The 21,428-nt window shown below is 51.0% G+C and overlaps 6 protein-coding genes across 6 annotated transcripts; 4 read left to right on the top strand and 2 right to left on the bottom strand.

Moving 5' to 3' along the window:
* Positions 1-931: 931 nt before the first annotated feature.
* PRP43_3 (DEAH-box ATP-dependent RNA helicase prp43) lies at positions 932-4,093 on the top strand (the record flags this gene model as incomplete). Its single annotated transcript, XM_036775979.1, has 11 exons — positions 932-1,300; positions 1,360-1,418; positions 1,480-1,601; positions 1,651-2,026; positions 2,062-2,656; positions 2,704-2,853; positions 2,905-2,980; positions 3,030-3,152; positions 3,208-3,359; positions 3,414-3,565; positions 3,625-4,093. 11 exons carry the CDS (start codon positions 932-934, stop codon positions 4,091-4,093), a joined length of 2,643 nt encoding a protein of 880 aa, XP_036631998.1.
* A 1,280-nt stretch (positions 4,094-5,373) lies between these two features.
* Positions 5,374-7,081, bottom strand: ARG1 (argininosuccinate synthetase; the record flags this gene model as incomplete). The annotated part of the gene is made up of 9 exons (XM_036775978.1): positions 5,374-5,446; positions 5,503-5,603; positions 5,653-6,305; positions 6,355-6,464; positions 6,516-6,598; positions 6,652-6,717; positions 6,773-6,832; positions 6,888-6,967; positions 7,033-7,081. 9 exons carry the CDS (start codon positions 7,079-7,081, stop codon positions 5,374-5,376), a joined length of 1,275 nt encoding a protein of 424 aa, XP_036631997.1.
* Positions 7,082-7,299: 218 nt separating this feature from the next.
* PC9H_006429 (uncharacterized protein) lies at positions 7,300-9,311 on the top strand (the record flags this gene model as incomplete). The annotated part of the gene is made up of 5 exons (XM_036775977.1): positions 7,300-7,833; positions 8,002-8,055; positions 8,107-8,169; positions 8,223-8,290; positions 8,342-9,311. 5 exons carry the CDS (start codon positions 7,300-7,302, stop codon positions 9,309-9,311), a joined length of 1,689 nt encoding a protein of 562 aa, XP_036631996.1.
* A 170-nt stretch (positions 9,312-9,481) lies between these two features.
* On the bottom strand, positions 9,482-10,381 carry PC9H_006428 (uncharacterized protein; the record flags this gene model as incomplete). The annotated part of the gene is made up of 1 exon (XM_036775976.1): positions 9,482-10,381. The coding sequence occupies one exon, from the start codon at positions 10,379-10,381 to the stop codon at positions 9,482-9,484; it is 900 nt and encodes a 299-aa protein (XP_036631995.1).
* A 382-nt stretch (positions 10,382-10,763) lies between these two features.
* Positions 10,764-13,793, top strand: PC9H_006427 (uncharacterized protein; the record flags this gene model as incomplete). Its single annotated transcript, XM_036775975.1, has 3 exons — positions 10,764-11,046; positions 11,101-12,873; positions 12,922-13,793. The coding sequence occupies 3 exons, from the start codon at positions 10,764-10,766 to the stop codon at positions 13,791-13,793; spliced, it is 2,928 nt and encodes a 975-aa protein (XP_036631994.1).
* A 1,903-nt stretch (positions 13,794-15,696) lies between these two features.
* Positions 15,697-21,326, top strand: PC9H_006426 (uncharacterized protein; the record flags this gene model as incomplete). Its single annotated transcript, XM_036775974.1, has 14 exons — positions 15,697-15,718; positions 15,768-15,864; positions 15,916-15,989; positions 16,036-16,219; positions 16,272-18,325; positions 18,381-18,421; positions 18,474-18,563; positions 18,618-18,851; positions 18,904-19,299; positions 19,353-19,528; positions 19,585-19,839; positions 19,897-20,863; positions 20,915-21,077; positions 21,130-21,326. The coding sequence occupies 14 exons, from the start codon at positions 15,697-15,699 to the stop codon at positions 21,324-21,326; spliced, it is 4,950 nt and encodes a 1,649-aa protein (XP_036631993.1).
* Between the last annotated feature and the right edge of the window lie 102 nt (positions 21,327-21,428).

The raw sequence follows: 21,428 nt of genomic DNA, 5'->3' as shown, positions 1-21,428 counted from the left end.
AAGTTAGTGCGTCGTGCTTCTGGGGCGGTGTAACTGATGCGACCTTGGTAGGGGGCTGCAACGCGCAGCCAAGCGCCGGAGCGCACAATGTTTCACAAAACACGATCATAGAGACGAGAAGCACTTATTTTGTATCAGATATTCGCGGATGGACCATGCGCACCGAATCTGGCTGTGTGTCCCATCTGCACAAAGTGTTTCAAGGTCATGGGCAAGTCTCCAGTGATTACGTGCAATGTGCGTGGTTCTACAATGTTACATCTTGTTTCGTCCAAGGGGTTAAAGGGGTTAAACACGAGATCTGTAGACATCCTTCGCTTCCATGCCTCCTTGGCCTTTTCGGAGGTTGGCTTGAGCCCATCTGAAGACCAATGAGTATTCCTGTTGAAAACATGCGGGCGTCGTTGTGAGTTTACTTTTTAACCCTGATGAATCATATTTGAACTCTAAGCTTCAACCGGACCAACCCACTGACAGCCCTTTGGCTAGCCGGAATGGCTGCATTCGCGTTCTGACGTGAAGAAATGGTCATTATATAGAGTTCTGCCAAGGTCGAAGGTCGATGGTAACGAAGTGGTCTCGCAATGCGCGGACATTACGACCGAGGGTTATACCATCCAAATCTACGTGAGTTGCATGGAGGAGAGTAGCGCCATGGCAGCTCCAATGAATCGACAATGTCAAAGCGTCCAATGCCGTGCTTGCGGCCAGCGCTGAGGACAAGGAAGGTTTCTGCTGGATCGGCGTATGTTTGCTAGTAGTAGGTAAGCGGAGATTGAAAGCCATGAGTCGTCTCAAAATCCGACTTTATACCCATTTTTGACAAAACACAACTCTACCTCTAAGATCAATACGATGGAGTGCAGTCATACCCACTGGAAGGCCTGTGAAGGCGCAGCAGGACAAAAATACTCTAACCTTCCTGATTATCATGATAATCGAACGCGCGCTGCAGGTGCAAGCACAGACTTCGAAACTGTGTGCCACCCACTCCATTGTGCAGATCCCTACGCCAAGTGTCGACAATCATAATGGCAGGGAACTCAAATTCATCATACTCATCGACTACACACCCGCTACATGGCTTTCTGCCTCGGAAAGTAAGTGGCGCACAGGTTCGGAAAGCACTCGTACGTTGTGGAATCTTTATCTGCTACCATTGACCCCAAACGTCTGGCAGGAACATGATCTCAACCCATTCACAAGTCCACCGACACATCATACAGCCCGATATAAGGAGCTCCTGGCATCCAGGAAGGAGCTCCCTATCTACGCACGGATGGATGATTTCTTTACAGTGGTTAAGTATCCTTGTTGGACCTGCTAAGCAAGTAACTCCAACTGACCGGCAGGTTTTAGTTCCATGAAAACCAGATTGTCATATTGGCTGGAGAGGCCGGATCTGGCAAGACGACTCAGTAAGTTTGGGGTGTGGGCACGTTGATTATGTGCAATAGTAACAGTTCTTATTTCGCTTAGAATTCCACAGTTCGTTGCATATTCGGATCTAGCCCATTCAAGAGGGAAAATGATTGCATGCACACAACCACGTCGGATCGCAGCGACGTCTTCTGCACAGCGTGTTGCAGAGGAGATGGACGGTACTGAGTATCACAATCGAATTTCGTGATGGATGCTCACACTCTGCAGTTGAACTAGGCCATCAAGTCGGATATTCGATTCGATTCGAAAACAAGACAACGCAAGGGACCTTCCTCAAATACATGACCGACGGTATGCTTCTGCGCGAAGCGATGAATGACCCCAACCTTCGAAAGTACTCGACTATCATCCTTGACGAGGTTCACGAACGCACTCTTGCTACCGATATGCTAATGGGTCTTCTTAAATCCGTTGCCAAACGCCGCGCCGAGTTAAAAATCATCGTCATGTCTGCTACCATTAGCGCCCACAAGTTCCAGAAGTACTTCAGTCTGGGATCAGACACGGAGGTACCCCCGGTATTCAAGGTTCCTGGCCGTACACACCCCGTAGAGATTGTCTACACTCAAGACCTCATGAAAGAGTGCGTCGAAGACCTCGTGAAAGAGTGCGTCGAAGACCTGAACATTACGTCGATGCAGCGATCCGAACTGTAGTCGCGATACACCGTGCTGAACACCCTGGCGATATTCTTCTGTTCCTCACTGGCGAAGAGGAAATAGAAATGGCGTGTTCGAAGATACGACATAAAGTGAAGTGTCTCATTGATCTATATCCTTCCTCTGTGGGCCCAATCGTCTGTACCCCGCTTTACTCGTCACTAGAGCCCATCCAACAACAACGCGCTTTCGACCCTGCTCCACCTGCCCGAGGTCCTAACCATCCACCTGGTCGAAAAGTGGTCGTGGCTACAAATATTGCAGAGACGTCGCTCACGATCGACGGGATTGTTTACGTCGTCGATCCTGGTTTCTCCAAGCAGAAAATGTACAACCCCAGAACACGGGGCGAGAGTTTGCTGGTCCAGCCTATATCTAAAGCATCGGCACAGCAACGAGCAGGCCGGACAGGGCGCACACAGCCTGGCAAGTGCTTCAGGCTATATACGGAGGAGTATTTCATGTCGCTCGAAGAGCAGACGTGTCCCGAAATATTGCGTAGCAATCTTAGTGGCATGGTACTTCAGCTTGTGAAGCTTGGTATTCAAGTTAAGGTAAGACATATGCTCGCCTTCTCTCGTCGCCTGACATCATCCTACAGGATCTCGCCCGGTTTGATTACGTCGATACACCTACTCCCGAGACATTAATGCGGGGGATAGAATCATTGACTTTCTTGAAAGCCCTTGACGAGGATGAAAATTTGACACCGTTGGGTTCCATGATTGGAGAGTTCCCTCTCGATCCTCAGGTATGCCCCCTCAGGAATATTTCGTGCCCGAGGCTCATATGATTTGATCAGTTGGCGTCATTGCTCGTCGCGAGCCCCCAATTTAAATGCAGTGAAGAAATTCTCACAATTACTTCTATGCTTTCTGGTGCGCATATTTGCGGCTTCTTGGGTTCATTATCTTTATTCTATTTCAGTGCCCAGAATCTGGGTTCGCCCAGTAGACCAGAAAAAGGAAGCTGATCAGGCCAAAGCGCTCTTCACAGTTCGAGGCAGTGACCACTTGACGCTACTCAACGTGTATAACCAGTATGTACAGAGTAAGACTCATTCGCATCGTAGTCCGTGTTTGCGCACATGTTGACCTTGGCGTAGATAAATCTGTCGAGGATTGGCCCGAGACGAACTTCGTCTCAGGACGAGCACTGGTTGAAGCAGAGAAGGTCCGCGCGCAGCTACAGCAACTTATGGGGAGGTTCGAGCTGGAGCTGATATCAATAACCGACAAAAATAAGTCGTATCAGTCGGTTTGACAAGCACTTGTTTGTGGGTTCTTCATGCAAGTGGCTCATCGCACTGAGGGTGGTGGCTACGTGACGGTGAAGGAAAACCACTTCGCCAAATTGCACCCTTCTTACGGAGGCCCGGAACTCCCCGAATGGGTTCTGTTCAACGAATTCATTATTACTGGGCGATCATTTCTTCGCACCGTCTCCGCAGTCAGCCCAGAATGGTATGTATGCTCCTCTCTTCTTTGAGGTTGTCAAACCCCTCTGAATCAAATACGAATAGGCTTCTAGAGATTGCTCCAAGTTACTTCAACTTGCGTACCTTCCCCGACGGCAAGACGAGGCGAGCGCTGGAGAATCTCATAGAACAGAAGACGGCCGGTAGCTCCAACAATTTCAGGTCTTTGTATACCATGGAAGATGCAGTCGCCAACCTTACGGGAGCATCTGCTTACACCTTGGAAGACGCAGTTGCAGGGTTCAGCAGAATGGCTCCGAGGGCTTTAGCAATCTCCAGGGCTCGCGAGATGAATAGAGCGCGCCGCATGGAACTAGAGAAGAGGATCCAACAGATTAGACATCGAAAAGCCACCAGAGCCGCTTCATCCCGCTCGATCAACCCCGTGTCTTTGTACACCATGGAAGATGCAATCGCTAACGTCACGGGGACGTCTGCATATACCATAGAGGATGCAGTCTCGAGGTTCACACAAATGACTCTTGATGACTATTCGCTGCTTTTCCATCGCTAGGGCCACCAAGCCTTCGATCTATCTCGCTGCCTTGTGCCTCGTATCGCTGGTCCCTACTACGGCCGTCTTGGGAAGTCTGCTAACTGCTCTTTCATTCCCTCATTCACTCAAGTCTCCGCTGGGTTGGAGTAACTTCATCGCTACATTCTCTGCTCTGTCTGTGGTATTCCTTTGAGCCACGTTACCTTTGGCGTCGCCGACTCTGACTCGTCTTGGCTTCTTCGAACTCGGAACGTATCTCCGATTCGCCAACATCTTGCTCAGTGCTGTATACTTGACGGGCTTATCTACCTTGTCCCGGACGGCTGCCTTTTTTGAAATCGACATCCCATCTTACTACATATCTGATGTATATCCCCGATCAACTCTGTCAACTTGTGTATGTTGTCGAAGCTTCGCGTTCAGGCTCTTGACGCCTGGACAATTCTGGGATTGGTGGAGTTCGCTGCGTCGTAAGGATATCGGTCTCCCAGCTGAGTCTCGCTACACCAATAGATGCCCTGGATAGTGTCCACCCCGTGAATGTATCTGATCTGTGTTGGGCCACTGTCCGTGGCCATATTCACTTTCTTATGCAAGATAACTCCTGGCAGTAGTTGACGAAGGGAACTAGTCGCATGCCTATATATCTTCATGTGTCGCGTGGAGGAGAAATTTCATTATAGGATACATATAGTTAATGAATGAAATCGAGGGTCACTGACGCAAACATACTTTATGTTACAGAACACAGCTCATGGCTTCTTTGACCCAAATCGTATACGTTCATAACGCAGCCCCGATTCAGACGTCCCAGAAGGGAGACCCTTTAGAGGGGGCGGCGCAATACTTCGTCCTGAACGCCTCGATGCAGAAGTCGAAGCATCGCTATCCCGCCCCGGGATACCTGGTATCCTGTGGTGTACTCAGATTCCCAGATGATCCTGACGTCGACCGCTTCTTCAAGGCTCTGCCGCCAATTGAAAATGGGGCATGTTTCTAAAGCTATCAAGATTCAGAGCCATTCCTCAAAAATCTCAGTTTGTCTCAAACCGGAAGGCGATGTCCACTCGGTGAGAGTGTCTGGCGTATGGGCCCAGGATTGCGAAGTGAAGATGATTCAAGGGGTACTAACCCTCTCCAGACTTGCAAGTTGGAGACGAGCAACGGCTGCTTGGAATTTCTGACTTCTCATCTTCAAATCCTTACGGGAAGTGAATCAGTGGTTAATCGATTACGCCGTGCGTGTTCTGTGCGTGTTCTACAATGTTACATCTTGTTTTGTCCTAGGGGTTAAGGGGTTAAACACGAGACCCGTAGACATCCTTTGCTTCCACGCCTCCCTGGCCTTTTCGGAGGTTGGCTTGCGCCCATCTAGAAACCGATGAGCATCTTCGTTGAAAAGGACATAGTCATCGTTATGAACTTACTTTTTAATCCTAATGGATTCAATTTGAATGAAGCCCGAGGTATCAGTGGGCTCGAAGCCACCGAGCTCGTCCATCGATGATTCGTGCTCATCGTAGAGACCCTGTGGCAGTATAAATGAGACGTGGGCTTTGAAGTACTTTATGACATACCTCGGAACTCTCGCGCCCTTCGATCACAACGTTACCCTTGTACAGTTTCAAACGGACCAATCCATTGACGGTCCTTTGGCTGGCTGGAATCGCTGCGCAGACGAATTCGCGTTCAGGCGTGAAAAAATGTCCATTGTACAGAATTCTGCCGAGCTCGATGGTAACGAACTGGTCTCGTAACGCGCGGACATTACGATCAAGGGTAAGACCCTCCAAATCGATGTGAGCTGCGCGGAGGATAGTAGCGCCGGGAGACTCGTAGCATCCTCGGGATTTTACGCCGATAAATCGGTTCTCAACGATGTCAATTCGTCCGATACCGTGCTTGCGGCCCAGAGCGTTGAGTGCAAGGAAGATTTCCACCGGATCGGTGTATGTTTTGTCGCCTGCCACGACCTTTACGGGAAGCCCGGTCTTGAATTCGACAGTGATGCGTTCGGGGTTGGTCGGCGCATCCTCAGGGGCTGTGGTAAGCTTCCACATATCAGCCGGAGGAGTGGTATTGGGGTCTTCAAGGATACCAGCTTCGTATGAGATGTGGAAAAGATTCTCATCGGTCGACCATGGCTTGGCGGTAGTTTGGGTGACTGGGATAGACTTCTCGGCTGCAAAGGCCAAGAGAGCCTGACGGCCAGCAAAGCGATTGTAGAATTCTATGAACATCATCAGATGAAGGAGATTGGCTAGTCAAGTTGTAAATACCTGGGATTCGCCATGGAGCGACGACCTTAATGTCTGGCTTCAACCCGTAGAAAGCAAGCTCGAAGCGAACTTGATCGTTTCCCTTGCCTGTGCATCCATGGGACACGTAGCTGAGGAGGAGTCAGGGAGTAGCAACAGTTCGTGTGACAACATTTACGTACTCGCAACCTTCCCGGTCTGCGGCCTCGATCATTCCGCGAGCAATGACTGGGCGTGCCAGCGATGTGCCCAACAAGTAGACATTCTATCAGGGTCTTCAGCGTCCTACCAATAAGTCAGATAGCGAGAAGCACGTACTTCATATATGCAATTAGCCTGTACAGCAGGATAGATCAGCTCTGTAACGAATTCACGTTTGAGATCCTGAGTACGAGCACATATCAGTAACATGAAATCAAGTGAGCAATTACGAAAATACTTCAAGGATAAACTTCTTGGCGCCAACTTTAAGGGCTTTCTTTTCTGCGGCTTCGAAGTCCTTTCGATGCTGATTAGGACAGACTCACGCCGCGATGCATAGATCGTCACTGTACCTCTTCTTGTCCGACGTCGGCCATGAAAGCATAGACTTCATATCCTTGCTCAATCAACCAAGCAAGGATACAGGAGGTATCTGTAGATTATATAGATATTAGCATCTGATCAACGGTGATCTGAGCAAACACATGGATTGCTCACCGAGACCGCCTGAATACGCAAGGAGAACGCGACCGGGGTTTTGGGACATTTTATACAGGCAGAGCCAATGCCTAGAATTTCAGGATAGGTGGAGATGGGGGATGCAGTTCAAGGACCTTTGCAAATTTCGCTTTCTGTTTTATTCGGAAATCACTCACATGATGAAATAGGGGCTTCATGATCATCGCAGTCGCGAGCAGTGGCAAGCAGCGCCTATCAGGTGCCGCTTGCTGTCTTCATTATACTCCTTCATTACCTACCACCATCATGGATGTTACCGCAAGAACGCAGGATACCGCCCGTCCTCGTAGCTCGAAGAGAAGTATGCAGGCTGCATTCCATCCCACCGAAACCACTGCCAGCCAATCACGCTCAGCGAGCAGTGGCAAGCCTGGCAGTGCATTGCAATCGACCGCTCAGCTAGCGCCTCCCAGCACGGCCAGTTCTTCTCGACATAGAAAAACAGAACGCCTTGATGCCGTACAGAGGGACCCACCATCGCTACCAACAGCTCCGGTGATCGTGCGGGACGAGTCTCGGAATGTAACTAATTCATTCCACGGGCATCAGAAGAAGAAGGACAGAACAAGCTCACCTGATCGCAAGCACTCGAGCCATTCAACCCGTTCTCACCGTATCAAAGCGCTACCCTCCGTACCAGATGATCCTGAGGCCGACCGTAAATCTGGCACGATGTGGCGCACTCTCGACGAACCAAAATATGAACAGGCAAAGAAGGAAGTGGAAGAGCTGCGGAAGTCTGCTAGCGATACGAAGAAACTGCTGAAAAAGCAGAGCAAAGTAAGTCTCCACTCACTATTCTACGTCAAGATTGGCGATGGAATGCTGGATGGAAATGCATTCCCATAATGCTGTCATTAACCTCCCGGACCACCCACGGGCAAGGGCTAGTGCACACGCGGTGTCTTCGTTGATCACCAGATCGGAATGCTGTATACTGACGCCCAGAAATCATTCCAGCATATACAGGAATTGAATGCTCAAATTACAGCGTTGAATCAGGTATGTCCTTCTTCCTTCTTCCAGTTGGTGCCACCCTGACCGGGGAGCTAGGCAAAGAAAGAACAAGAGCTGCAGTTCCAGCTGTTGAAAACGAAAGCGAGTAAACATGAAGATGTACGTATCTGCTGTGTGTACCCGAGCTGAGATACTCAGTGAACGCCTGACAGCTTGTTTCGACCATCGAGACTTCCCTTCAATGTCAAATATGCATTGATACCATGACCAAGCCTCAAGCGTAAGTTCACGGGTGCTCTCTCCTTCGACATAGGCACTGACCCTCACGCAGCCTAGCACCATGTGGGCATGTATTCTGTCTTTCATGCCTCCAGGCTTGGTTCGGCAAAGGCCCATCGTCCGACGATGGCTCAGAGGATCCCGTATTGGATCCAGAATATATTATGAGCCGACCCAAATCGTGTCCTTGCTGCCGCGCTTCAGTAACAAAGAAGCCTGCCCCAATTTTTGTCATTAGGGACATAGCTCTCGCCGTCAACAAGGCTAAAAACGGCAATGCCGACACCGCAGAAGGGGCCGAGACCGATAACATGGATGTCGATCCATGGTCAGGTATCTTCCCGTCCTCTGACGATGAGGATGACATATACGACCCCGATTTCATGGATGAATACGGAGCTGGCGATCCGGTCATCGACCCTGGCATGCTAGATATGTTCATGGGGCATTGGGGTAACATAGGCTTTGACAGCGACAGCGACATCGACGACCTGGAAGGCATCAACCGTGGGGCGCGGATATCCGATGATGATGACGATGAAGAAGAAGACGACGATGATGAGAGCGAATCCGCCTTTGACCGGGAAGACATATACATCCCTATGCGATGGGAACCACCGTCAGTGCCTGCGGCAGACATTTCTCGCCGACTATTGGACTCAGTCCCCGAACAAGTAGGGAAGCTACTTCGACGTGGATGTCCACTCTCCATGATCGAGGCATACCACATGACGTACTCACACGACGAGGGTATCACTGCCACCGTCGAGAGCGTGAGAAGGGGGGGCCTGATACTGTCCGGACGCCTCACCTTGTTCTTGGGCTGGAATATCGAGCATTACGACAGCGACGAAGACTTCATCGACAGAATGCTGGCCGACCTCAGCGAGCACCCCGAAAGATGGGACATGAGGCCTACGGGAAGGGACAACTGGGAGGCACGCAAGCTCGTTTCGCTGTCCGACGCAGACAGCGACGAGTATGATATCTCGGACAGCGACGTGGAAATGCAGGGTTTCTAATAGACATACATACTCAGGGACTCGACCATCGCTTTCTCGCAGGATCATAATGTACATCATCGGACGATACCATGCACCCCCACCACTACTGTACTGTTGCGACTAGCTCACACTACTTACGGATTTTTATGCTGACATGTTTGTGCGCGCTGTATATAATATATATTTGCTTACAGGGATGGAATATGGCCTGGCCAGAATGCTCCGTTATTGCGGTTCTCCTTGTACCATTGCGCATCGTGGCTGATAAGAACCCGTACTTTTGGGAGTTTCCCGATCTCTCTGATTCGAGAAAGATGCAGGTCTGCCAGTTCCTTGTCTATGTGAGCACACCCATGCGGACCATGGGCCGCGTGACCGACGGTGACCTCAGCTTCACCAGTAAGAAGCGTCAGGAAGTGGGCGCTATCCGCCGCGAGGTATATCCACCCGCCGTCCGCTGAAGTTCGAGCTAGAACATTGACATGTCCAGCAAGATGCCCAGGGGCATCGACGATGTACAAGCTACCGTCTCCCCAATAGTCGAACGCTCGAGGAAACGGACCCACTGGGCCCCATGAATCTGTCTTCAGGAGCTGCGTACGGTGTGGCGGTATCAGGTCATGTGCAAACAGGGAGTCTGGGTTGATGGGGTAACCCGTGCGAAGTAGCGTCTCCGTTTCGCCTCCCACAAGGAACGTCGCCTTCGTGAAAGCTGAAGGGTCGCCGGTGTGGTCCCAGTGAACATGGGAGAGTATGACCGCCTCGATGTCGCTGGGGGACAGATTGCCCTCTGCGAGGGAGTCTACTACGTCTTGGGGGATCTGCGTGTTGTAGACGTTGTTGATCCAATCAACGGTGGCTGGTGGGTATCCAGTTTCCCAGTCTTTGCGGATGCCGAGATCGAAGAGGACTTGCTTCTTGGATGAAGTGTTTGTCAGTAAGAACGCAAGGGAGGGGACCTTGGTCTTCTCGTTCGGCTTTCCCGTAGTGATGAACATGGCGTCTGGTAAGTCGATGAACCCTGCATCAAGGGCTGAGACCTCGCAGTACGGCTGAGACAACGATGCTGGAGGCAGACTCGAAGGCATTGTGTGGGTGCGCTCTACACAAATGGTCGGTAAATCTGCGCAATTTATTCAGAGCAGGGCGCATCTCACTCACCTTGTAGGGGTTGTGAACGAAGTTGCGCATTTTAGAATCCTACACATGGGTTTATATAGGGAAGATTCCAGCATTACGTGAGAGTGAGTGGAGGAGCCCCACTGGTTTCTAGGAGTGTGGGTTTTTAATTTCCACGGGTCGCTGGGAGTCTGCGACAGTGCGAACACTGGGTACTAAGAAGGCCTCGAAAAAAGGCGCCGAAGTTAAATTTTGATTCTAAACTTACTTCCTGCTTTAGCGCTTTCATCGAGCCCCATTCAGGCCTTCGATTTCCCTGCCAGTGTAACTCGAACTCCGTCGTCGACATCAATGAGCTCCCTGGCACAGTCGGGCCAGCCTCATCACATCGTCAAGTACTCGGGCAGGCTTAACCAAGAGAACAGAAGGGAACCTCTTCAACCTCCTACAAGCTCACTACCTCCCGTCGCCTTACGGGGCGGCAATGAGTACAACGACGCACCTCTTCAATCCTCCGAGGACATGCGGAGGCGGATGCTGAAGAGAAGTAGAACCGATCTCTCTGCTTATGGATCCGAACAAAGCATAGTACCATACCGCGATATAGAAGTGGAGCTGGTCGATAACGAGACAAGTTGAGCCTACCCTATCCAGTAAACTTGGTGATCACATATTGATGCATATACAGGCGCATATATGCAGTCTTCTCTAGAAACACCGCTGCCGACTGCGCACAGACTCTCAGAAACGTATAAACTACCCTCGGGCATGGGGAAAGACGTCCCACCGCAGGACTTTTCTCCATTGCCTCGTGCGACGTATAGCAGGCGAAAAATGGGAGAGAATCGTGCACCAACGGATCAGGCTATCAATAGATGGTCATCCCTGAGGGGAATCAACAGTAAGCATTCAAAGAAGAACGACAACGAGGAAAGACTAGCACGCACAAGCTCTGGCAACCTGAAGGAGAATGCCAGCGGTGATATATCGAATTCTTCTAACAAGAAAGGCAAATCTTCAGCGTTGTCCACCGTTTACTCTCAACGTGCATCGAAAGAAGCAAAAAGTCGGTCGGGGACGCGTCGATCCCACCGTCAGGCTAAACACTCAGCAAGTTCTCGCTCCAGTTCGCCCGGCAGTCGCGTACAACCCCTCTCATCACCGTTCACCTCTCGACCTTCTTCTGCTGCTAGTTCACCTAGATCTGCAACAGATCATATTTCTTCGAATGCCGTTACGGCGAATATCGTCGGAGGGAATGTTAGGCCAGTAAAATCCAAAAGCGGCCAGTTCAAGGTACCATTCCTGCCGAACACACGATCCAACCAGTATGGGGTACATAGCACTGCCACTTCCCCTGCCCATTCAACTATATGCGCTCATTCCCCCACCCACGACGTACAAGACCATGCCAACAACGTGGTCAAGGCGCGACGTCCTTCTGCCCCATCAGCGACTCGACCTTCTTCTGAACACATATTCTCTGCGTTCCCTTACGCTGCCCAAGAACCAGAAGATGATAGTATAACTCTTGCAAATCGAGGGATACTCGGATTAACGTTTGATCGACCTCCGTCCCAGCTTGACTACACTCACGTTTATTGGGACTCTGAAGGGCAATATTTGGGCGGTTGTGATTTGGACGGAGTCGACGAAGACCTTTTTAGTGAGTCGTTATCCACTTTGCTTATCCCTAACCAACCTTCCTGGCCAGAACCGAACGCTTCGTCATCCGAATTTTCCATGTTTTGGAGCGAAGTCAGAGGTATGTCGACGCCCTTCGACCGATCGAAGCATGCAGACGATAGAGAGAATTGCGACTTTCCGTATCATGATGACGATGACGAGCAAGGAGAAGGAATTCTGTCGGGAATCTTCCCTTTTGCATCGGCTCCAGGTGCCAGAACACCAGAACTACAGCAAACTCAACCTTCGGCTCACTCTGTTACGAGGCCATATCTTCGCTCTTGCTTCTCGGACACAGTCGTGAACGGTGGGCCTGAGAATGTGGAGGAGTCACCTACAAAGGAATTCGTCTCTCCGCGTTCTGGAAGAACCTACTACTGCTCTCCCAAGCTGAAAGAGAAACGGGGGCACTCAACTAGCGATGGCTGGAGGGAAGGGAAGGGATTGATAAGTGGAGAGGGAGGCAGTGAATTGTCATGGCAGAGTGATAGCTTGATATCTCCACCAACAGCCATTGTAAAGAAGTTTCAGCAGGGCCAGGTTTACGCGCGTTCGCCCCTCAACCACAAGGACACGAAGGATAAAGGTGGACACGATAGAAATGACACCGAAGACGATGATGGCACTATGGACATGGAACTGGATGCATGCCTCACTGCACCCACCATCAGCAAACCAAGTAAGCATACCAGTATTCGAATTGATGGCGCCCGTAGCCTCGACGACATATTCGGTTCCGTGAACATTAGTATCGAGGAAGGTTCCTTGGACCTTGGTAAGTGGGTTCAAGAACCGCAGTGCCACTCTGATTGAAGATTCAAAGATAAAACCATCATGGACGGGCACGAGCCATCGGGGGTACGCGTAATCGGTACCGACGACGATGCAACAAGACAGTCAAACGGACAGCTCAGTGCTCCAGTGCAGCCTGTAAAATCTGTAGCCTCCTCGGCTACCATGAAAGGCCGCAATAGGAGAGGAACGATCAAGGCCTCAGATTTCCCCCAGCCCCCGACAGCAGGAGCTGAAAATGACGGAACCAACGCAATGTCCAGAAGAACACGCAGCGGCACGATAACCGCTCGTAACCTAGGTTTAGGGCATAATACCGGTTCTTTAGGCAGCTCCAATACCTCCGCTCCTCGCGTCGGTGTCGAGGCCAGGCGGACAAGGAGTGGGACAATAATCGCCCCCCCAGCCACTAAGCCCATTAATCATAGAATTTCCAACGCCAAAGACGGAACCAATATAGATTCCCGAAGTAATGCTCAAGGCCGAAACCCTGCTGGGAACCGAATCAGCTCTTCTTCATCAGCCGTGAATGTCGAGCTCAGTCAGCGAACTGAGATGAACGCCCATTCACCGAACTCGACGGCCACCGTGTCTTCCCCGGATCCAATTAACCTTCTTGGCCCACCTATCAACATACAAAACGAGGTCTGGCAAGTCGCGCCGAGAGTATTCTCCCCAGAAAATCGGCGGTCGTCTGTTGCGAAAACTTCCCTGCGACCGTGCGTGTCAGATGCCCCCCGGCTAAGAGTGATGCAGCCGTTAAAGGGTGGCCCCAGAGGCGGCGCTAGAGGTATGGGTCCATTTGCAATGATGTTAAGTACTATGAAGCGCGTCGACGAGAATGAGAGGAGCTCCGACGACGAGTTGCTACTGAAGGGGAAGGCGTCCGCCACGAGAAAATGATTGACGGTGGCTTGACTATCGGAGTGTAATGTAACCACCCCCGACACACGCTGATTTTTTAGGTCCGTGTCTTTGCTACAAATCGGCCGCAGCGAATCGGAACTATAACGACTGGTCCACTTGCGATGCCATCACTCTCGAGCGCTGACGCCTTTGCTGCGACTCTCGGCCATATTCACATTCCTTTCCTCTGCCTCGCTCTCTGATGTCTACATAACTTACCTGGGTCCTCGATCTCCATCTCGCATGCTTGCTTTCGAGAGGTCTTTCGATTTTCCATCCTGGATGTTATCTCCCTGGAATCTGCTACCGCCCCCTTCAGGGTCTTGTTAATAATTTCTTCGGCCTTTACCAGTGATTTTTTCTGGTTCCCCTGGCTCTGATCCTGCCCCGATCCACTCAAATCGAATCGGCTCCTCACAAACACCCCGACATGCTGTCCGAACCTGGGCACAAGCTGAACGCTCATGTACACACGCAACACTCCGCCGCTGATTCGATTGCCACCTCGTCTCCAACAGTCTCCGCTTTGTTTCCTCTGAAGAACCAGTTCGCCGTCTTAACTTTCGGCCTTTTATCCACCCCTGGCATCGTGGGTTGTATCATATTAGTCCTTTTGCGTCAGAACCGAGAACTGAGACCGCCTTGTGTATCATTACTGTAAAGGAAAACATTTCTGGCTATTGGTTAAACCATATGATCGGGACCCCGAACGACGATACTTTTCGCGTGACTTAACTTTGCCAGTAACGACAGTCGCTGATGATACTTCCCCGAGCGGTGTCGTCCGCCGACCACTTCGTTGTATTAAAGACAACGGTAAATCTTTAAGCAGTTTCGGTGTGATTTTTGCCGCTGGGAGTCAGAACACATCATGTGAGGAATAGATAAGAGATCAGCTGAGCATATGCTCCAACACTTTATTTTCGATCTGTGGTGGTTTACCGTTTGATAGATGCATACTTGTGAGCTAGATCTGGGTAGCTGTTGGTCCGATAGCTACGGGGTCACAGGACTACTCCACTCAGCGAATATGACCTGTGGTGGTGATTCTTATTGTTTTCCCTTTTGGATTTTATTGGATACCATTCAAGACCCCCATGGTGATTCGTACATGACGGCAGTGGAAAGCGCCTAACGTCCCCCAGGACTCTATACGCCGTTTTAACGGTATAGTACTGAATGCTGCTGACACAAGGAACATGTTATACGTTATGTGTCATTGGATAGAACCGATCACGAAGATTGGTTGTAGAAGGGACTAACCGGTGCTGGAGCAGAGTCGGAAAATGCTCCACACCTTTGGTTTATTGCACCTCATATTTGCGGTAAGCTTGATGAGTGCATGACTCATGCGCGGATCCATCAAGAGTTGCCAAGAGCCCGGGTACAAGTGATGCTCTACTAGGAAAGATGATAAGTGACTCAAGCATCTGATGAGTGTGCTTTTATTGATACTGTATGCTGTACCCGGGGTATATTGCAGGTGCTTTTAACATATGAGTTATCTCCCGTGAGGGTGCTGCGTACCTTTGTCGGTTTCACCTTACCACGTTTGCTCGGCAAGCCTAGGAATTTCTTAGGCGCCTTACTTATGCATGCCTGTGAAAGTTACGGGAGCTTACAGTTACAAGGAAGCACACCTGGGAGTAATCAGAAAAGGCAGAGGGGCTCCGGGGTGTCTAAGACGATACCCATCTTGGCGGATTCAACGATGAAGCAAGAAGTAACTGAGACCTGCCCCTGAGCCACCTGCCAAAAGTAGGATGCCTTCGTCTCACGGTTTGTCAATAAGCACAAATACAGCGCCTGTGGAGTCGATCAGCCCGCACCAAACGGTCGCGCACGCCGCAAAGGTGCCTTGCACCACATACATAGTCCCGTACCCTCAAAGCAGACCGAGATGCAGGAAGCTGAGGAAATTGGTACGTGCCCTGCGAGTTCATTGTCAGACTACTAATACGAGTCATGCAGATACATGTCGCATATGCAGTGGCCCGGCAGAGCCTGGCCAGCCTTTATTTCATCCCTGCAAGTGCTCGGGCACGATTCGGTACATTCACCAGGACTGGTGTGTACCCAGTTTACCTCCGAAATGTAAAGGAATCTCACCTGTCTGCAGCCTCACGACCTGGTTGGCACATAGCAAGAAAAAGAGCTGCGATGTATGCAAGCACCCGTATTCGTTCACTAAAGGTTAGTATGCTCACTGCTGGCCGAGTTTGTCTAATGGATGTGCCAGTCTACTCTACCGATATGCCCTCAAAGCTGCCAGTGACACTTGTCATCCGGCGCCTCTTGCAACAAACAATATGGGGTATTTTGTTTGTCATCCGTGCAATCGTGGTAGGAACCATTTGGTTGGCTATCTTACCTTTGATGACTATATGGACATGGAGGATGTACTTCTCCATGGGAGATTATACGTGCGTCTTTCGAACGATCACATTGCAATCCGGTTGACCTTCGTCCACATAGTGCATGGTGGATAAGCGATCGTCACCGGCCGTCATCCGATCGTTTCATACCGAATTCACTCTACCAAACCGTACCAGCCCCGGTCAACATCACCTTCCCTCCCCTAACGCTACAATTCTCAGGTCACCCAATGTGGCTCACACTCTCTTCGGACATTTTTACTGGTCAAATCATCGCGTCGATTATCGTTCTCACATTTGTTGCCGTTTTCTTGCTTAGGGAGTGGATCTCACAAAATGCTCGTCCTGGTGTGTTCGAGGATGAGGAACTTCCCGATGGAGACCAGGTGCCTGCTCCCCCGAGACGAGTCGAAGCCCGGGTGAACGAGTTACCGGAGCAACTCGCCCAACGACAAGTGGAAGCAATTCAGGCGTTAGAAGCACTGCGCGCCGCTGAAATCCAGAACGGGATTGATCGTGACGGTAGACGAATCCTACCCCATTGGCAGTTCGCAGTCAACGAAGAGAACCCTCCGAATGACGAATTCGAAGCTCCTCCGCGTATCCCACAACAAAAGAGGGTAAGACGAATCAAGCGGCCACTCACAGGAGGGGATGGAGAGGATCCGGCAGGGGAGCGAGGGCTGGTTGTAGAAAGCGAAATCGAGCGCTTGCGTAGGAAGGCCTTTAATAGGCGGCTACAGGCGGCAAGGGTGTATGGTGCCCGACGGAAAGCGCAGGTGGGGGGGACGTTGCCTCTCGTGGAGCGAGAACTCGACCGGAGAGATTTGGTGAGGGACCCCATACCCCCATTTGAATTTACATTTAGGGCGCCAGGCGATGAGGAGCTTCGTCGGCCTGCGTCGGCACCTGAGACGATGCAAAGTACTGCTGCGCTCAATCACGAAGCTATTGAGGCGCTATTTCGCCCTCCATCAGCTCAAGACACGCCGTCATCTCAAGAGACGCCGCCATCATCGGCCGCACCTCCACTACCATTCTCACTCTCCTCCATATCGCTACCCCCGCCTCCCAGCTACTCTCCTCCTAGCTACCCTGGTCCTCCTTTGGACAACGATGAGACTGTAGAAGCTACACCCCAGCTTCCCAGGCGACCACCTCTTCCCACCGTAACATTACCGTCCGTCGATTTTTCTACTCAGCCTCTGTCAACTTCTTCCAATGGAGGGAGAGCTACTGCCTCGCCATTGGTTTCACCTAGTCTGGCTACGTACTGCGCGCCAGAGGAGTTCAATTCAGAAGCCGGTCCTTCCTCCTTGGCGAGTTACTTCACTGGCCCGAAACAAGGCGCGCTCGGGTTGAACACCAGCGAGGGCGATGATGCAGATAGCATGGCAGTCCAAGATGGTTCTTCCAGTTCTTCATGGGATGCATCTCTCTCTTCTGGGTTGCACGGGGCCACCCCCACCGTTCCGACGGAAGACAATGAGGTCACAGCAACATTGGCAGATGATTCAGAGGACGATCTCGACGATGTTCCAGAGGACTTAGCGATGGATAGAATGACTCCTTCGCAGCTCAGGGCAGCCCGTGATAAATACTTCGCGCTTGCGCTTGCTGGAAGGAACTCGGGATCCTCAGCGGCCGGCGATGGCGGACAGCTAGACTCAGATGATCCTACGAGTTCAGGGGGTGAAGAGGATGAACTTAGGATCCCTACACCACCACCTCCCAGGGAGCATGTGTTTGGAGGTGTCTTGGTTATTGGTGCAGATGACACAGATGAAGACGGAGAAGAAGACGAACAGTCTGAGGATGATGACGAGGAGGAACATGATCTCAATGGTGAGCCAGCTCCGGCTGTAGCAAGAGTGAGGATAGTACAGCCAGCTGCCGACGGAGGGGTTGACGTGGTTTTTAATCCACAAGTAGAGCCGGTGAGGCTGCCCCAAGAAGGGCACCTCTTGGAGATTGGGCAGGCCCCAGCAGAGATCGCTCAGCTTGTGGAAAATGGAGTGCCAGCTGATGATCAGATCGAGGCGGGTGATCAAGCGAATGAGCCAGGGATTCCGGATGCCGCTGCCGCTGCACTCATAGCTGGGAACGAAGACTTGGATGGAAATGGGGAGGATGACATGGAAGGCGCATTGGAAGGTGGGTTGCTTCATTCAGATTTGTAGGTGGTAACTGACTCCCTTGCCGTTTTCAGCCATCGGAATGAGAGGGCCAATATACGGTGTTGTCCAGAACGTATGTAAAGCCTGTTATAGGAGGGTTGGGAATGCTGATATTTTCGTTGTAGGCTGTGGTTATGATATTTGTTCTGCATTTGACAATCGGCCTTGGTGTTTGGGTTCCATTCACCGTAGGGAAATCAGCCGCACTTTTAGTAGTAAGTTCCCCTGATTATGTGCCGAATCATGCTCATACATCCACTCCTTTGAAGCTGGACCCATACCGTTGTCTTCAAATTCTCCACCTCCCAATCAAAGCTATGCGGGTGGTCACTGACCCTGTGGTGGACTCGACCATATTCTTAGTCACCCATGCCATTCTGCCAACAATACTCCGTATTGCCCGGAGACAAGTGCAAACTTGCTGTGCCTTCATCGTGTTCCTCGTACGCCATCTTCTTGGTGCCACAATTGCCGATAAAATCACCCATGCTGTACAATCTGCAGTAAGTATGCGCTTCTCGTATTCAGACTTTGTCTGAGGATACTCTTTATTAGTCAGATCGAATACCGTCACTCATGGATTTCGTTGAACAACCATTCTCGCACCTTTCTCCGTCGATGAAGGCGACGTCCCCGGTTCAGCCCTCCCCTGGGCCCACCTCTATCCTATGCAAAGCGGTCATACCGCTCGTCGACTCTCTGGGTCCTGTGGAGCCATACTTCGCTGCTGTCGGGCGCGAAGTGCGAGTTAACTTCATACAAGTAAAGGCCTCGTGGGAGAGGCTAGCGCTTGGCTCTGGACCCGCAGAGCGAGCTTTCGCGGTAGCATTAGGCTATTCTATCGTGGCATTCATCCTCGCGATATACCTTCATATCTTAACTGTCGGTAGTGTCAAAAGCGCCCATCGGGCGGTACGGAGCACCGTCCGTCAGCAATTACTAGTACTGAAGGTATTCTTCGTTGGCCTGTAGCCTCGTGCTGTCAAAGTTCTAACTTGCGTTAGGTCGCCGCCTTCATCATCATTGAACTCGTCGCGTTCCCATTAGGCTGTGGTATCGTCTTGGACCTTTGCACTGTTTGGTTGTTCCCCACTACCTCTCTTGTCGCCCGGGCTACATACTTCTTCCAAGCTCCGTTGACAGCTATGTTTTACCATTGGGTAGCTGGAACTGTCTTCATGTACGTTTCTCTTCCCATCGTCCTTTCCCGCTCCTTTAACGATTGTTTGTGTTCAGGTATTCGTTCGCGATCTTGTTGTCTAGTTGTCGCAACATCATGCGTCCCGGAGCCATGTGGTTCATCAAAGACCCTCAGGATCAAAACTCTCATCCCATCCGCGACATTCTTGATCGTCCCGCTTTGACGCAGCTGCGGAAGATTTCCGTCAGTGGGCTCATGTACTCCTTCGTCGTGGTATGCGTTGTAAGCAGCGTCGCTGGACTTTTGGTCCTTGGAAGAAGATCCATCATGCCATTCCGCTTGAAAACTCGGTAGGAGTCCGCATCCTCCAAAGAGCATTCCAGCTGACTTTTCTCTGTTCTCTGTAGGGAACCTCTGTCTTCCGTGCCCATCGACCTGATTTTCCTCCATCTAGTACTCCCGTACACAATGCACTATTTCCGACCTCGAAAGACGTTGAAGGCCCTCACAACTTCTCTCTGGAGAGCGCTGGCGAAAAGGCTGCGCCTGAGCTCCTACTTTTTTGGCGGCCGATATTTGGCGGAAGAGTACACTAACAAGAACTTCTTGGCTTACTTCGTAGAACCTGCAGATCTCTTGAATAAGGAAGCGCAGTGGGCCGGCGGGTTACGACGGGTCCCTGCCACAGACCATATCGCATTGCCTAGGGACATGAGAGCCACTGCCGCAGTGAACGAGGCTGGTGAACCTATCGATGACTTCAATAAGGAGCTCATAGCGACCCAAAACGCCGAAGCCGCACGAGCTAACCGATCCGTCAAAGACGACTATACAGTCGTGTATCTTCCACCCGGATTCCGATATCGACTCTTTGCTTTCATAGCTATTCTCTGGACACTCGGTTCGCTGTGTTTGGGGGTGGGCGTTGCCTTCCCAATCGCACTTGGCAGAGGCTTTTTCCATCTCTTCGTGCCCTACGAGCTGCATGACGGTTATTCCCTCATCGTCGGTTTCTACTTACTCTGGGGCTGCTACCTATTCGGTCGGGCAATTGACAAACTCGACAAGCGTCGCCAGCGTCGTGGGGACGAGGGCCCGCGAGCTGATCTTCGCGTTTTGATTCTCAAGCGTGGTCTACTATGGGTCCTCAAAATTACCTACATCATCATCTTTTTGGGCTTCGTCATCCCTACACTCGTATCCATCGTTATGGACCTATACCTCATTCTTCCCGTTCGCCTCCTTGTCAACCCCTCGCTGTCCCCGACGATCCGCATTGTCGATGCATGGGCACTTGGATTATTGTATACCAAAATTGCTCTCTTCACCCAGCGCATCGGGCCAGACGCTCCTATCAATCAAGGCCTAAGAAGAGTACGTCCCTACGCTTCGCTGATGAAAGTACCTTCTGATTTGACTTTATAGATCATGAATCACGGCTGGACAAATCCTGACCCTGTGACGGCCACAAAAGAAGTCATCGGCCCGACGATGTTAGGGTTGTCTGGCATGATCGCTCTTCCAGCTATGTTGTTTTTGATAGCCAACACCTATGCGCCATCTTTACAGCTCGGCGCAAAGGCCACATGTAAGTCACCATTAAATTCCAAGTTCTGTGCTATGATTGATCCTGTTTTCAGTCATCTACGTCTATCCAGTTATCTTCGCATTGGTCGCCGTGTCTGGCGCTGTCTCCTTGATGTACAAGAGCCTCCTCGCTTGGTCACAGGCGGTCAGGGACAAGGAATTTTTGGTAGAAATGCGACTGCAGAATCATATCCCCGAGACGCCTAGACCTAGCTCTTCAGCAACGCCTTCTATTCCATCGACAGCATAGAGGGGTTTTCCATTGGATTGAATAGGAATAGTGTACCGAAGCAATAATTTTAATTCTTGTCGGACTTTGCTATCGTATTGCGCCAGCATCCATATGTATCCT

Source organism: Pleurotus ostreatus (assembly GCF_014466165.1).
Source record: "Pleurotus ostreatus strain PC9 chromosome Unknown scaffold_4, whole genome shotgun sequence".
Classification (NCBI taxonomy): Eukaryota; Fungi; Basidiomycota; class Agaricomycetes; order Agaricales; family Pleurotaceae; genus Pleurotus; species Pleurotus ostreatus.
The sequence above is the reverse complement of the archived record's forward strand: the minus strand, read 5'-3'. Positions and strand labels throughout refer to the sequence as shown.